Source organism: Leptonotus elevatus, chromosome 11, assembly GCF_054856555.1.
Source record: "Leptonotus elevatus isolate MCC_2025b chromosome 11, RoL_Lele_1.0, whole genome shotgun sequence".
In the NCBI taxonomy this organism is placed as follows: Eukaryota; Metazoa; Chordata; class Actinopteri; order Syngnathiformes; family Syngnathidae; genus Leptonotus; species Leptonotus elevatus.
This window is the reverse complement of record NC_141249.1, coordinates 3,937,040-3,954,992: the sequence shown is the minus strand read 5'-3', so window position 1 is coordinate 3,954,992 and position 17,953 is coordinate 3,937,040. Positions and strand designations below refer to the sequence as shown.

General features: G+C 38.4%; 1 protein-coding gene across 2 annotated transcripts in view; it reads left to right on the top strand.

Annotated features, from left to right (window-relative positions):
* The window catches only part of syde2 (synapse defective 1, Rho GTPase, homolog 2 (C. elegans)), a 60,727-nt gene extending 43,215 nt beyond the window's left edge, over positions 1–17,512 (top strand). For both annotated transcript variants that reach the window (XM_086089846.1, XM_086089847.1), the window contains exons 6-8: positions 6,735–6,916; positions 7,712–7,943; positions 16,697–17,512. In XM_086089846.1, the coding sequence (XP_085945972.1) occupies positions 6,735–6,916; positions 7,712–7,943; positions 16,697–17,400 (1,118 nt within the window). In that variant the 3' untranslated portion in view covers positions 17,401–17,512. The remainder of the gene's footprint in view (positions 1–6,734; positions 6,917–7,711; positions 7,944–16,696) is intronic.
* Positions 17,513–17,953: the final 441 nt, after the last annotated feature.

Sequence of the window (17,953 nt, the reverse complement as noted above, 5' to 3'; positions counted from 1 at the left end):
TATTTTATCTTCACAGCCTAAATTCAGATTGATAACAAGAAGCCAGACAATGTCCACAAAGCATTTCCATGTAATCTGTTTGAGAAATCTGTTTGTCTTCACAGAATGAATGTTTACGACTCCTTATCACGATTCTCCTCATACCAGATTTCCGACCTAACATGACCAAGATAACCGAAAACAGAAGCGTTGAAGAATGTGAGAAAAAAACATTTTAAAACATGCCACAACATCACCTGTATGCACTCACAAGGCACCAAGGACATGCTAATAGTGGGCCATTTTATGAAGTTTAAAGTACATGTTTGCCTCAAGCCCTGTTAAAATTTGACTTGCTCTCTTGGAGCTGTCAGAGTGCCCATCAAGCTGACAGTACGCTTGTTTGAATGTGTTGTTTGTCTTCAACGCTCCAACTGCATTCCTCAGGAATGCGCAGTCGCAGTGTGTTCACTCAGTGGGGCGAGGGGGTTGCTTTCTCGCAGTAAGGAGTTCCAATTCTGATCAGTAAAAAGTCATTTTGTTATTGCTGTGTGACGATTGCAAATCTCACACTTTGTACTGTACTTATTACCTCTGACAAGGCGTTTTTGTTCTCACTCATGTATGTTTATTTGATTGTCTGTCAGTAAGATTACTCAAAACCCACAAGGCATAGCAAATTTGCTAGCGCTGTAGAAACCAAGAAGAGCAAAGCAGCCAATTAATTAATGTGTAACAACATTTCTGATAAATATTTGTAAACCTTATTCACTTTATGCACAATTTATGTTGCAAAGTTTTAAAAGGTTGTGACTTTATTATTTAAAAAAATTATTTTCATTATTGTGGTTAATGTCAATCAAAAGTGATTTACCGATACCACTTTTTTTCAGACCGATACCAGTATGACTACTCAACACTTGAGTAGTCACCGATGCCGATACCAAGTACTGCACATTTGCCTAGTCTTAAATCGAAATCAGACTTGCTCCACCCGCTCAACTAAGATTTGAAATCGACGCTCAAACTGGGTGTTGCCTTGAGGACTGTTGGGTTGCGAATGGGAAATGGGTTGGGCGTGATCTGGCTGTAATTGACAGTAGCAGTGAAAACTATGATCTAAATAATGTCTATAATGTACTACGAAAAGCTACGCTATAAGCTAACCAAATGGTATGCTATTAAATCACTAACATGAAAATAGATATAAAGATGTTTATAAAACGCTACACTACAGCAACTTGCTAAGGAGGAATGTACGACAATGAGCTGGTGGGTGCATTTGGAATTGGATTAAACCAAAAGTAATAAATATTTATCAAGTTGTATTACTTTAATATTGTTACGATACTTAGGTTACATTACTAACTATATTTTTTAACAGGTAACTAGAAACTGTCTCAGAGACATTTTAAAAGTAACCCTTCCAACCCTGATTATACAGTATAATGTCACCTTGTATAGATAAATTATTATACGTTGATAATGTCTTTTAATTTCTCAAAATGCATCAAATTGATGTGTTTAAATGTGAGATATTCCAAATTTGCCCCAGACTTCCCGAGAGTGGTTGTATAATTCTCACCTTCTTAATCCCGGTTTCATGCCTGGAATCCACATGATTTGATTCTTTTTTTTCTTTTCTTTTTTTAATCTGGGGGTAAACCCTCTTTCTTATCCACACTTATTTTTATTGTAATGCTTCTATCACGCTTTTTCTGCCTTAATATTTTGTTTGAAAACACCCCCATTTGGACAAGATATGAACTTGTCATGTACAATATTATTTAAAAAGAATCAGTGTGCATCCCACTGCACTGCAAAATCTGGGTTAATTGACCGCAGTCATTTTAAGGATACAAAATTTTCAGTCACGTTATTTATTTATTTTTGTTTGCTTTAATCCAAGTGTGATGGTGTCATTGTGAATTTGTTCCGGTCTACATTTTGCCTCTGTGCAGAATCCAAATGCAAAGCTAATCAGATACTTTAGAGCGCTACAGGGAGCTAAATCTAGATTCTTCTTTTGCTCACTAATCCTTTATTGCCTAGTACTTACACCTGCCTTTCTATTAGAAGGGAAGGCAAGAGACCTGAATATGTCTACTCACATTCTTCGCTGATATTTTAGCATATATTTCACACATTCTTTCCTAATGTTGGTTGATTCAAGGATGAGAGACTATCAGTACCAACAAAAAGCACAGTGAGAAGTGGTAACCTTTAGGCGCTCATAAAGAGCAGAGCTGGGATTTACTGGGATTAAAAAAGTGAGCCATGAGCGTGTTAAATTGTGCCCTTCGTTCTGTTTACTGAGCTTGAGGGATGTCAGTGACTTAATGGTGAATCCGTTTCCTTTGCTAGAAGGCAAAACTAAGTTAGGTGAAGTTAGGATGCAGCATTGAAAAACTTAGAACTTCCTATTTTCAGCAGCCTTATTAGCCAACAGGAGTTGAGGTCACTACATTGGGAACGAATGCGAAAAAACAGACAGGGAGACAGAGTCTACTGTATCTATTTGGTTGCACACCACACCAACAAGTAGACCACATACACATTCAGGTATGGAACATTTGGTCATCAGGAAGCACTTTGAATCATTGAATAATTCAGAGCAATGCTCAGCTATAACCTGAATCCCACAAGACAGTTACATATTTGATTACATTTAGTTGATGGATATTAACTGATTTGACACATTTTGATGGGGATAGTTGAATTGACAGTAGAGTTATTCACTTGCCCAACTTCCATTCAGGCAGCATGTTTTCAGTTCCCAGTTTGTGGGGACTACACATCACTGACTATGTTTACTTTGAGTCATAATTCAGGTTATGGTCAAAATTCAGTTTTCTGAATTCAGGATAGCCTGTTCACATGCACGAGCGGACAGTGTTGCACCTACATACATATACCGATCTAAACCGCGACACACTGACAACATCACAACGCAAGTAGACGTCATTTCTGCTTTTACCTTTATACGGTCAATGAAAGATTCATGTCACTCACCACACTAATAAAGTTTCCTTCTCTCTCCAAAAGTGTGGGCCTCTCCTGCGTCGCCATGTTTGTTTTACGTCTGCTTGTATATTTCTGGTGTGTTGTACACGAGACACACAGACTTATATACATGAATATATGTGTGTGTATATATACACACTGTGGTATTTGTGCCTTAGAGACAGAAAATAACCTGAAAATGCTGCGGCTAAATCAATTCATTCAAGTTAAGCTTGCTTAGTGAGTGGCAACATAAGATGGCCGACAATACAATTAGTTCCTGTACTCAAAAGACCAAGATTACTTGCAAATAGTGAATGCGCAGAACACAAACCAATGTTCTTTTCAAAGCAGGTAGTGGTACCCCGATCACTTTTATATGACCAAATTCGGGTTGGTGTCTTTAAAAACACGTGTTTACTTGGCTTTTTAAAACCCAAATATCGCCAATATTTGAGTTTTGAAAAGGATACAATTATTGACTGTATGTAAATGTAGTCACTGACTTCAACCATTTCCCAGATACAGAATGGTTGCTTTTGCATGCTTGCTTAGTGTATGAAGCTTTTGGGATGAAAATTAGCCCCTACAAATCCGAGACCATGGTCTTCAGTGGCGTGCCCTCTCTGGGATGAGATCTCCAAGTGGAGGAGTTCAAGTATCTTGGGGTCTTGTTCACGAGTGAGGGCAGGATGGAGCGGAAGATTGACAGAGGGATTGGTGATGCATCTGCAGTGATGCGGACTCTGTATCGGTCCGTTGTGGTGAACAACGAGCTGAATCGAAAGGCGAAGCTCTTGATCTACCGGTTGGTCTACGTTCCTACTCTCACCTATGGTCACGAGCTGTGGGTCGTGACCGAAAGAACAAGATCCTGGAAACAATCGACCGAAATTAGTTTCCTCCGCAGGGTGTCCGGGCTCTCCCTCAGAAATAGAGTGAGAAGCTCGGTCATCCGGGAGGGATTCTAGTCTCTTCTCCTCCGCGTTGAAAGGAACCGATTGAGGTGGCTCGGGCATCTGGTTCAGATGCCTTCTGGATGCCTCCCTGCATAGGTGCTCCGGGCATATCGCACTGGCGGGAGGCCCCAGGGACGACCCAGGACACGCTGGAGAGACTATGTCTCTCGGCTGGCTTGGGAATGCTTTGGGATCCCGCTGGAGGAGCTGGTTGAAGTGGCTGAGGAGAGGGCGGTCTGAGCTTCCCTGCTAATGCTGCTGCCAATTTCAATCACATTAAGGAATATTTACAGACATTCACACAACCATTCAGTATTATTGTAATATCAGAAACTCGGATCATAATGCAAATAGGGATAGGACTTTGAGTTGGAAGGTTATAAACTAAGGCATATTAACAGGAATAACAAAAGTGGCAGATGAGTGGATATATATATATATATATATATATATATATAGAGAGAGAGAGAGAGAGAGAGAGAGAGAGAGAGAGAGAGAGAGAGAGAGAGAGAGACCTGAAATTCAAAGTCTTAGATGATATGACAAATGTGATGACAATTTATTCGAATGCATAACCATTGAAATATATAACGAAAAAAATAAGAATGTTATTGTCAATGATTTATGCAGAGTACCAGGTACAAAGATTGAAACTTTCACAGAATGGATGGAGGGTATGGTTTTAAATACGAGTGACAAAGTTGTTTTTATCTGTGGTGATTTCAACATTGATATATTAAACCCATATAGACATGAAATAACGAATGAATTCACCAACGCAATGTACAGTTTGGGCTTATTTCCAAAGATAACTCGACCCACCAAGATTACATCCAACTGTGCCACTTTAATTGATAATATTTATACTAATGAAATGGGGAAACAAAATAAGAAGTGGTATACTGATTAATGAAAACAGTGATCATCTACCAGTTTTTATTATCTATGATCAAAAGTACACGAACAGACAAACAGGTAAACAGAAAACATAAACAATAGAAGCAGTTAAGAATGAGCTTGGGAGATAATATATCAAGAAAATATAAAAATAAAAATCCTAGAAAAACATTTTAATAATTGTTTGGATGCATTTATAGAAAAGCACAAATTACTCTCTGACAGCCAGTATGATTTCAGAGCAGGCAGATCAACATCACTGGCAATAACAGAAGCGATTGAAGAAATAGCAAGTGCTATTGATCAGCGAAAGAATGCTATTGGAATATTTATTTATATCAAGAAAGCTTTTGACATAATTACCATGATATATTAATTAAAAACTGGAACGATATGGCATTAGAGGTATTGTGTCCGACTGGATTAAGAGCTATTTACATAGGAGACAACAGTTTGTGAAACTCGGTGATCTATCTTCATCCTACTTGCATATTGTATGTGGTGTGCCCCAAGGGCCTGTTTTGGGCCCCAAATTGTTTATTTTGTATATCAATGACATTTGTAAGGTATTGGATGTTCTGAAACTGGCTTTGTTTGCGGATGACACCAATATTTTTTGTTCTAGGGAAAATTTAAATTAGTTATTGAATGAAATCACTGAAGGAATGGAAAAAATGAAAATCTGGTTTAACAGAAATAAAGTATTATTAAATTTACATAAAACAAAATTCATGTTGTTTGGGAATTGAACAACAAATGTACAAATACAAATAAAGATTGATAGGGTGCAGATTGACAAGGTTCAAGAAAATACATTTTTGGTTGTCATAATAGATGAGAAAATTATTTTGAAGCCACACATTTAATACTTGCATACCAAATTATCAAAAAGCATTGCAGTATTGAATAAAGTCAAAATGATACTTGATTATAATTCGCTCCGCATTTTGTACTGTTCCATAATTCTGCCATATTTTAGTTACTGCATTGAAAATTGGGGTAATAATTACATAAGTTCAATTAGTTCATTAATAACTACAAAAAAGGGCAATAAGAATCATACATAAGGTTGGGTATCTGGATCATACACACTCACTATTTTTACAGTCAAAACTCTTAAAATTTGTTGATATAGTGAGTTTTCAGACAGCACAGGTTATGTATAAAGTTAAAAATGATATGTTACCACAAAATATTCAAAAAAAAATCGAGAGAAAGATGGGGGTTATAAATTAAGAGGGAAAACAATCTAAAAATTAACATTCGAACAAACGGGAGAAGGTTCTGTATATCATTCTGTGGGGTGAAATTATTACTATGTGAGAACTTAAAACAATGTACAAATATAAATCAATTTAAAACTAAATATAAAAGTTATGTATTTACGAGATACATGGGAATTGGAGGGGGTAGACAACCACTAAGTGATTAGGAGTGTTGCTGATTTGTTGAGTACATATTTATGTTTACTATGGTTCGTGACTTGTGTTTTGTTATTGTTGGCTTTTTGGATTTAGGTTGTATCTTTTCTGTGGATTTAAAATGATGAGCTCTCTTGAGTATTTATTTTATATTATTATTATGGAGTGGTTCATTATTAGTTACTTTTGTTATCCTCAGCAATATATTTTTGTATTTTTTATTTATTTATGGAAACTAAGAAAATATGGAGAAGTCTTGTGACTTCTTCCCACTCCCTTTTAAACATGGAAAATCGTTGTTAGGTGCGCTTTGTTGAATTTTGCTTGTTTTGTAGCTATTTTATTTTGTTGTTGTATGTTTATTAATGTTATTGTTTTTGCTTTGTTTTTATTCTTTTTTTATGTTCAAATAAACTCAAACCCAAACCAGTCCCTATGACTACAACACAAATTTTATTTATTGCCCAACTGACAGGCGTATTAAAGGACTACCTACGAGAGCTACCCTACCCGCTGATCACCAAGCAGCTGTATGAGGCAGTGTTGGATTCCATGGCCACGAGACCTCTGAGGATGGGGGCAGCGGGTTGTGAGAACGACCACGCCGACGCAGAACACACTGTCAGCCTGTTAGAGAACCTTTCGGAGGTAGAGCGGGTGAGGAAAATGTTTTGATTAATGAATTTGAAAACGATAATAATGAATGTGATTACTTCCAAGATTCAGGCTTTTACTTCACTGCCACATTCTAGTATATTGTGAGCGCCACACTTAACACTTCATTAGGTATATCATCTCATTGTGATGTTTTATTAACTAATTTGCTCCCCAAAAAACTATAAATACGTTCTATTTTAAATATTACCATGCTCCCAAAGATGTATTTATATGTTTTTAATGCTAGAGCATACAGAAGGCTTTGACGCAGCCTCTGAACTGAAGAGAATGCTTGAAGCAATGGTGGTTATTACAAAAACGACCAGCAGGTGGCAGCAGAGTATAAGAGATCAACCAGGGCCATGTTGCAACAAGCTATTTTCCCCAGTGTTTTCAACAGGTTTGTGAATAAGGATGTAACTTAGCTATATTCTAATGCTAATTGCTGCAAAACGGAAACAGATAGAAATATACTTTTTTTTCCTGATGAAAGAAGAGACTAATCTTTCTTTTGGTAGGTCCCATGTTTTTATTGCAATAGCACACAATATTCTGTGGGTCAGCCCAAATACAGTAAAACAGCGAAGGGGGTTGCTTCAGGGAAAATGGCTGGGAGTGAATGAGTTAAAAGATGACAATATTGTGTTGTACTTTTCATGTGGGGGATCTGATTTTCCATCATGAAAACTAAACGTGAACTTCCTAAGTATTATTATGGCTATCCATGCTACCTGTAACAGTGGAACCCCTCCAACTGCTAATCATAACAAGGACCTGTCTTGCTCTCTGTATCAGATGACACTGCGGAAGCTTCTTGACCACCTCAAGTTGGTGGCATCCCACCAGGATGTAAACAAAATGACATGTCAGAACCTGGCGGTGTGTTTTGGCCCTGTGTTGCTCAGCCAGCGTCAGGAGGCGTCTTGTCACACCAACCGAGTCTTCATCGACTCAGAGGAATTAGCCAGTGCGCTGCACTTCAAGAAGCACATTGAAGTCTTGCACTACTTGCTGCAGCTCTGGCCAGGTAATTATTTAATATGTTGTGTCTATAAATAATATTCTGTACTATATAGAATGTTTATCACAGGGGAAATGTTCCAGAGTCTATAAACAAAAATATGTATATATTTTGTCTTGCAGTTTTGGTAAAAGTTTCTCTCTCTGACCTTCACAAGCGATTACTAGAACCTTAGTTTTGTCCTGGTTGAGCTGTAGGAAATGTTCTACCATCCTAACTTAATATCTAAAATACAATTCAATAGGGTATCAATATGCATCATAAGAAACATTATAACCGCATAAACATAATACACCAGCATCATAACTGCACAGCAACAGACAAATTCAGCATCATAAGGAACATAGCAACTGCATAGCAACTGGACTTTTTTTTTTACATTATCACAATATTCATAGTAACTGTATATTCATGATACTATACATTCATAACACAATGACCTCCTGACCTGCATAAACACAATAATTGCATACGCATTATACACTATTCATAGGAGCTCACAATTAATTCTCATAAAACCCTAAATCAAATGGCCTGGTATATTTTCACAGATTAAAGTGGACATGAGTAGGAATGTGCGTAGGAACTTTGGTGACTATTTGTCACCATTTTCGTTGACGTGTTTAACGTAAGCCATTTTCTTCCAAACTCCAACCAAAACACTTCATCTTCCAAGTCAGAATTATGGAATGCGCGATGCAAATTTAATTACACTCATCTTGCTAGGTCCATTGCAGTTTGTGTGAATGAATTTCATTCTGGGGGTCCATAGTTTCCTCAATTTCTCATCCTTTCGAAATTTATGCAAGCTGAGACCTTCTTTTGCCGTTTTGCTACGCCTAGCCGTAATGCATCTGTTATCGCATATTTGCTTAAATGTTCCAAACAGGACGCGGACTAAGGTTCAACAGACAACACGGTGGTGTGTCAATCAAAAAGTCTCCACCCAGCATCACATTCACAACATGTGCTGAAATCCGGCAGAAAAAATACCTTAAATCCACTTCTGAGTGTTTCAAGGGGGAAAATGTTACTGCTGACATCCTTTTTACATATAGACCTAAGTGCCAATGTTCAGCCCATTCAATGGTCCTGTTAATGCAAATAAATGATGTGGATCATCATAGACGGGCTAACGGAAATTAGCGTCTACTTACAGTAATTATAAACCTTTAAACAACTGCTACTTTAACACACATGGAACATAATTAAACATCGTATTAGAGTTAGGGTACATACAAGTTCACTGAAGGTACGCAACCCTAAATTCACACTTGTATGTACTTGATTAGCTGAATGTTGTGTGCAAACGACTGTGGTGGTTGAGTTTCACAAAGAGCTTTGAGCATTGAGATGATCCTGTGCCACTTGATAGCAACCAGCTGCCGTCGGTTTCCTCCTTACACATGAAGCTGTCCACAAAGGGCTTTAATATGGCAGATTGGGCCACTAGATCCGACTTTGAATCAGACGTTTGAGGCGTTGCCCCCAGTGTGAAGATAAATCAAGCAAGAGCGGAGCACAGCATCACTTTGCGCAGCTGTTGTCTTGTCTGCCAGCTGTCATTGAGTGTGAAAAGTGAAAGCTAATTTAGTTTTATTTTATATTAATGAATCTTTCTGGAACTGCTTCTGTGATGTTGCAGGTTTCAGTGAGTGGAGTCAATCCCAAGATCGTTTTAATATTCTACAGTTAGGTCGTATCATAAAACCCTAACTAAAATGGCCTGGTATATTTTCACAGATTAAAGTGGACATGAGTAGGAATGTGCGTAGGAACTTTGGTTTTAACGAAAATGACAAGTTTTTTGTTTTTTTAAACCGCAAACTCCTCCTTTAACTTAACTTATAAAACAGCTCATTGGATCTGTGGAACTGAAAAAAATGTCAAATACTACTATTAATGATCACACTTTCCAATGTGGTGTATTATCAATCGTACCAGGGCAGGAAATTTAATTCATAGTTGTCAGTTCGGTATTGTTGCAGAGATTTGAATAATATAAATAATAATAACAAATTAGATTTGTAATGCACTTTATATTTCAACAATTTCAAAGTGCTACAGAGTAAAAAAGTAAAAAGCCTAGCAAAAGTATTTGCAAAAAGAAGTCTTAAAAGGAACTTTCTGCAACCTAAAAACAGATTGGTAAAATTTACCCCAAAAAAGGTTAAATTTGACCGATCTAGCTAGGCCCAGTTGTTCAATTCTTGGTTATTTTAACCACTGTTTAACCCCTAACCGGCGGTTAAATTCTTAACCCGCCGTTAACTAACCCGGTCGTTAAATATGTGTTGTTCAAAACACGGTTAGTCACGCTATTTGTTAACGGCACCGTCAAAGTTAACTGTGCCGTTTACGTCACTGGTTAGCACCGATATATCCCACATTTCCTCTTTTTGTTTACTTCCGGGTCGGCGAAAGAAATGGATACTATCCAAACGACCCCCGGCACTCGGCGCAAAAAAAAAAATAAGCAGGAACTTTTCTGCTGATGAAGAAAACGTTTATCAATCAATGGTTCAAGCAATTTGGGAGTTTTTGTGAAATATTTTATTTTCATTTTTTAAATTAATTATAATTTCTTTGTTTTCTACTTTGTGTATTTTCAGTGAATATTTGGTGTAATAGTTTTATATTTTTGCCAATATTTTTGTAGCATATAATAATGCAGGTTTTTGTTTAATTTAGTTTTTTTTATCTAACATACTGTATTTGTATTTTTGACTGATTTGTATTTTTTGCGTAATATTTTGATCGTTTTTAATTATTTGTCTTGTTTTTGTATTTACATACAGCTAATATGTGTGTATTTTTCATCTAATATTTGTAACTATTACTAATATTTGTAATTGTTTTAAATTAAAATTAATTTAAACATTTAACTTATAAATTAAAATTAAATAATTAGCTGCTATTCACAGTGTTTCTCTTTGGAATCACCTCCCACTAAATGTTGGGCAAGCCCCCTCTCTGTCCATTTTTAGAACTTGTCTCAAAAAAGCAAATTTATATTCTTTCTCTTTTGACTCATGAGACTTGGCATTGTGTTACTGATAGCGTGTGCGTAACTCTTCATCAGAATAATCACCAATGTAAAAGTCGAGCCCTCGATAGACTCTCTTTTTCTTGAGCTCAACGGGCATCATGAAGGGCAGCATTAGCCACGAACGCAGAGTTAACCACACTGTTAAAAAGTGTGTTAGGTGTGTTAACTGGCGTGGTTTCGGAGCTTGAAACCGAACACTTTTGAAACTGGGCTTCAGAGTGGAAAGATTTCAAAACGCGCCCCGTACGTGTCCGTCTGGACTAGTGTTGTCACGATACCAAAATTTTGACTTCGATACTATACCTGCATAAAATACCTTGATACCGGTACTGAAACGGTACCTTGACAAAACTCTAAAACATCAGCAAAAGCAGCAAAAACTGACAAAAGAACTTCAAATTATTATTTTTTTATTATTAATTCAAAATATTGGGATGTATACATGTTAATTTATGTACATACAGTATATATGTATGTTTATACTGTATGTGCTTTCACATTGCATGCCATATTCTTGAAGTACTGTATTTGACTGCATTTGATGTCATCCGGTTTAAATATTGGCAATACAGTGGCACTCCAATGACTCAATGTAACGTTGCTTGAGCGTGTATGTCTTCTCCATTCCGCTTCCAATTAGTCAATTGCGTAATCAAATAGTACAAACGGCAAACAAAATCACTTATTTTTAAGGGAAGTGTCAAAAATACATCACAACCTGTATCTGTTGCTCTGTCAGTTGTCTGATTTTTTTCTATGGATAACTGTGATTTCCTACTGTGTGCCTGTTCATTGAACGCACCTTGAGTCCACTGCAGGAATGATTGCTGCTTTTTCTTCTGCTTCTCCGCGAAAAACATTTGCTTTTAATACAAAACGTTTCTAAAACTCAAAATTGAAAACAACACGTGTGTTCTTCATGTGTTTATTTAAAACATGCGTAGGCAATGCCAATACTGTCGTGTGGCTTCCACTCTGCCTGCACGCTCCCGTGGAGCCTTAATTAGCGCGTCATACTTCTCAACGCGTAGTAGACGGCCAGTAAATGCTACACTTAATAAGCTTTAATAAGCTTAATTAGCGCTTCATGCTTCTCAACGAGGAGTGCACGTCCAGCAAGCACTTCAGTGCGTGAAGCCATCTTCCTGCGCCCTCTCGCACACGCTGAAAGAAGCGTGTCGCTTACTTAAGGCGTTTTCCACATATGTAGACAGCCGGCCATGCCTTTATGTGTACCTTTAAAACAGAGTTGGCGTGTGTGCCTTTAAAACAGAGTTGGCGGGCTGTCTCGTATTAATTTTTTTAAGTACCGGTAGAAAGAAAAAATTAAACCGAGCCATTTTTGACGCCAAAACATCGAGGTACAGTACTGGTATCGGTATCCCGCGCAACACTAGTCTGGACACCATATGCAGGATACTCCTCCAGTGATGACGTAATGGTCTCAGCTCGATAACGACGCATTGTCGCAGATTGATGACGTATGCGCTAATTCTCGCGTGACTGCGCGCGAACCGTCCGTCGGTCAACAACAATGGCGGAAAGCCGTGTCGTAGTATTTGCGCATAATATTTTTGCTTCTTTATTCCCACGTTTAAGAAGTGGTGTTGTACTTGAATCACAAATCATTTTTGTCCTTTTGTGAAGGTCAGATGCCTGCACACAAATTAAAAACATTCCAGACTTAACCTTAGCTCCTAAAAACTTACCCCAACGTTTCACAATTATTGCGGGATATTTTCTGCCACCGTTTCACACCTCTCAGACAGTTTGCATGCCTTTTAAGTGACGACAAGGACATCCGATCACATGTTCTTGCAAGATATAGAATGGGGCCGGGAATGTCGGCAAAATTATTCCGCATATTGTCGATGTAAACAGTGTTATTTGCTATTTAAATGTATAAGGAGACTTGAGCAGACTGTATAACTTCTAGACAGCTAGCATGACAGAAAGTGGTGTGTAATTTTGTAGAGTGAACACAAGGACATGTTGCCTTTGGAGCTTCACTTTTGCACTCAGCTAATTCATTAATGATTGAATCAAACTGTAGTGTCAGCTAAGGATAGCCACAAAACATGCATGCAGCTTTTGCACGTAGTGTCTCAAGGACGTTTTTGTACATGTTGAAGCCCTAACACTTGTGCCACGTCACAGCTAAAATGTTGGTGAGAATCGAGATGAAGATTCACAGGAATTTATTTTTCAGTTTGAGTTACAAGGACATCGGTGGAACCGTCCCTGAACCAGGAAGAGGCCTGCTAACAGATGGAGGGGGGGAAACTAAACATGAACAATATATATTTTTTAAATATATTTTGGTCTTGGCAGAGGTCTACATGCCATTGTGGGACTTGTAGTTGTGGGAATATATGTTATTGTGATTTTTTTTCTCCACACTTTTTTGCCGTGCAATAACTCCCACATAATACTTCCGATTTACACCATTCAAATTGCTTCAAAAATTCACGCCTCCCGGGTATATATTGACTGATTTCACATTACTTACAGTATTTGCAAAATATAACGTTAAATATCAACGCTGGTTCAAATCCCACCTTTGACTGTACATTGCAAATATATCCATGGCCATTATGCAAAGTGATATACAACTGATATCAAGAAATGCATTATAATTTCACTCAAATGATTAAATGCATGCTAGCTTTCAGCATCAGATGACACTTTTCAAAAATAAATACGCCATTAGCCATGAAATTAAACTAGTCCAGTTAGCTCAGTGCTTAGATCAATTTCAGACTATCATGGAAAACTTGGGTTCAAATCCCGCTTGGATCACATTTTAGTACTTTAGTCATTTATCTTTCAATTTACTTCATAAGCATATGCATTCAAATCTTAGCATTCAGCTAATAGCATTCAGCATTTCAGCATTCCCACGCAATTTCTGCAGAAATTGCACTTTGTCTAGTTATGTATGATTTTGTTGTTTTGTTTTCCACAGTCCTCAACATAATTTCTAAAACAACAAATTTGTTGGGTTATTTCCCCTCCCTCCATGTCTCCTTTTTTCCATCTAAGAAACTTAGGGTGCTAATTAGCTAACCGCCAGTCTTCCCGTTATGTCTTCCGCTGTTGGTCATTGTCATTTTTCGTGTTTCTCGGGCGGGTTGTGATAAGACAAATTCTGTGTTTTTACATACTGGCCAATAAATTGATTGCTGAATGTATGAGGTTCTAAAGAGTTCAACCATCTGTGCTGTTATTTACTATTTTCCAGTGAACCATACATTTAAGTTTATTTATCTTGATTGAACATCAAGATATTGATTTTCTACAACACCATGGCATTGTGAATAATCTTGTTATCTCTACTGAGAAGGTTGCTCTTTCTGGAAACTGAGCTGCTTTGCAGAATGCTACGTTAATAATCTTGAAGCAGAAAGAGTGGTATTTAGTGTCAACTCTAGGATTTTTTTCAGCAGTGGCGGCAGGCATTCCGGGGAGCCCATGGTGTTGTTAACAAATAACTAGGGACGGGAAATGATAAGACTATTCCGATTCCGTTTTCAATTTTGCTTTCGATTCTGCTTGGGAAAAAAATGAATAAACATAGATTAGCATCCACTTTTTAATGTCTTAGTTGTATCAGTGAACAAGAGACATTTAAAAGTAACATGGCCTTACAAACCCAACAGTGAAGTTTTAAGGTCCACATTAAAGGACTCAATGGGGTGCCATGGGGTCCCCAGAAAAAAAAGTTACTAACGACACGTTTCACATAAAGGCAAACTGGCGCTAATATAGTTACTACCTGTACCTGGAATGTTGATAGGAGTGAACGCTTGCATTGCAAACGTTGCTGCTGGGTTGATACCTCCTGGACCCCGGCACGCTCACAAACACGACAGACGGTAATCGCATGCTGTGTGTGCAAATGCTCTTGCTTAGTGGTAGTGTTTCCTCCCTTAGACGAAATGTCCAATTTGCAAAAATTGCAAGTTGGCCTGTTGTTAGCTTTTCTTGGAAGATGTCAACAAACTTTTGAGCATGGCACCATGTTTGTTGCTTGGCGCGCACGGAAATGTCGCGGGACTTGCATACGTGGTGATGTCCTCGTCCATCACGGAACCGATAAGGGAGTCGTTAGCAAAAACAAATGACACTTGACTGCAGATTTTACTTACCCTCTTTTTAACTTGTCAAATCTAGGTCGAGTTAACATAGCTACCTCTTCTCCGGTCGTTCGTCTCCGGTGTAATTCGGTAATTCACTCCTCTGACTCTACCCTGTCAGGTGTCAGCTGCCTGTCGCCTAGGTGCTTGACCTTCTTGAGGACCACGGCACCAAACAAGGGGGAAGATTTACTTGATGTGGGGGTGGGGAATTTGAAACAGTGGCGGCTAGGTTTAAGAGAATGTAAGAGTAGGCGGGCCGCCATTCCGAAATTAATGTAGATGAAACACTGAACCCCAACAATATAGATGATCCAATTTTCTTGCTGTATTGTGTAGGCAACTCAGTCCTCGCTCACTCACTCACTCTTAAATGTTGGATATACAGTACCTCAGTATCTTGAGAAAGGAAAAAATTTTCAAATTTTAGAGATGATGAGCTGGATTTGAAATTCCTTTGCGGATGGGTGAATGTTGTTTGGCGTTTGGCTCATTCATAAAGCATGAAAAGATACTCACTGGTCACTTTATTAGGTACACCTGCACGCTTATCAGACCAAATAGAAGAGCTGTTGTCAGAGACGTCAATTTTGAGTTTGAACAAATGTGTTTTCTGTTGATAATTAGTCTGGGCGATTATAAACAAAAAACATGAATACACATATGTTGAAAGATATTGAAATCATGATTAATAAACATGATTAATAACACTGTAAACAAATGACTTTGGCCTCTTAGGGGCAGCGTGGTGCCATATATGTATGGAATACACACTAATTAGAATTTAGAAAAAAGAAAACAAAAGAAAAGTTTGCGATTGAGCTTCATTAGTATAACTTGTTTTTCACAAATTAGGAAGAATATTTGCCTTTGAGTATTGTTATATTAACTGTATGTATTCCTACAGCATTTGTGTGTCAATATTTGTTATTTGAAGGAATATCACTCCAAGAGCTCAATGCAAATTTTTTATTAGCACATCAATGGGACTTTACATTGACTGCTAGCATTAGCACTGGCGATGTTTCTAAGATAAAACATGTGTTTTTTTTAAATACACAATAATTGTTTTTGTTGTGTGTTTGTTTAGTTTAGAGTTGTAAACTTGAAGCAAGTGGGGTGTCATTAAACAACTTAAAAGCACATTCAAGGAGTTCAGAATAACATTTGTGACATGCTGCACAAGCAACATGATGCATTCACTGTGCTTTCACAACAGGAACTTGCAAATACACACTGCATTGTTTGGCACACAAAACATTTTTTTTTAACGTTTTTATGATCGTGTCAAGACAAAATTTAAATCACAATTACATTTCTGTTAATTGTCCAGCCCCAGTGTATATATTTACTACAGCCACAATTGTAGATATAGTAGCTGAGTATTTTTTTTATCTTTTAAAATGAGTCACAACAGAGCATTATTATATTGTAAAAAAATATATATATTAAAAATAAAAAAATTAAATAGCCGAGTATAGTCCAGGTGTAATGAATAAATTGCCTTGCGATGCACATTTGAATTCATCGCAATCTGTTGGATCAATGCTATTTTATCTCTTCGTCCTCTCCAGTTGTGGACCTTCATAATCAGCCATCTTTATCTGAAGCCCCTGACTCACTCATCGCCCCTCCTATACGGCGGAGAAAAGAGCGCCCCCAGGTGTTGAACCTCACTGAAGCGGAGATGGCGGGTGTCCTGCGGCCCAAACCGGGACGGCTGGACAGCCCGAGCAACCGCTACGCGGGCGACTGGAGCGGCTGCGGCGACAGCTACTTCCCCTCTGAGATGCTTCTGCTCCCTCATGGAAAAGAGGAGGCCGACTACGACGATGTACCCTCAGAAGATATGGACGCAGACAAGGGGCTTGAAAAGCCAGAGGATGCGGAAGCCGGCGTGCAGGAGGTCACGAGCCATATGTCGGGCCCTGCCGAGCCGGTACAGACTCGGAGCGAGGACATGGCGGAGGAGGAGCAGCCTGAGGACAACGATGAAGATGAGGTGGCGGCGGTGGAGGCAAAGCAGGACGAGGACGACGGTTCCAGCAACAGGCAGCGGTCGGAGGAGGACGAGGAGGAGAAGGAAAGCGTGTGTGAGCACATCTTGCCTCCGCGGCTGCACAAGGAGCACGCGTACCAGGCTTACATGAAAATCCAGGACATCAGCCCCGTGCTGAGCAACAGGGTAAACCTGAGAGACCTTCAGGATAGCATCGACACTCTCATAGGGAACCTTGAAAGAGAACTCAATAAGAACAAGCTCAACGTTGGCTACTAACTCCTTATGGAGAATTCTTAAATATTTGTGGTTTGTGACATGACACCATCATCAAAATCAGAGGTGTCAAATCCAGGTCCAGAAGGTAAAAACCCTGCTCCAGTTTGGCTTTACCCGCAGGTGCTAGCTAGCTAGCTCCCCGGGTGCTCGTTTACCTGCTAGTTAGCTAGCTAGCTACTCAAGTGGCTAAAGCCAAACTGTAGCAGGGTTTTTAATTTCTGGACCTGGATTTGACACCTCTGATCAAAAATTATGACATTTTAAATTATCACTTTTAAACTTTCCCACAGTCATTCCTTCATGTTTTTCTTTTACTCTCATCATGTCCATCTTGATGTTCTCCAGTTTCTTGTTACGCGTCTTTGCATTTCTTCTTATTAGAAGAACCCATTGACCCTTCAGGGGTTTAAAAGGTGCCTTAATTGTGTGAAGGTGGTTCACAACATACAAAATCCACCCTGCTTCCCCTCTCTATGCTATAGAGGCTTGGATGCTTTTCCACTATGTTTGAAATAATAAGCTGTATAATATTCTATTTCTGTCTGACTCTGTA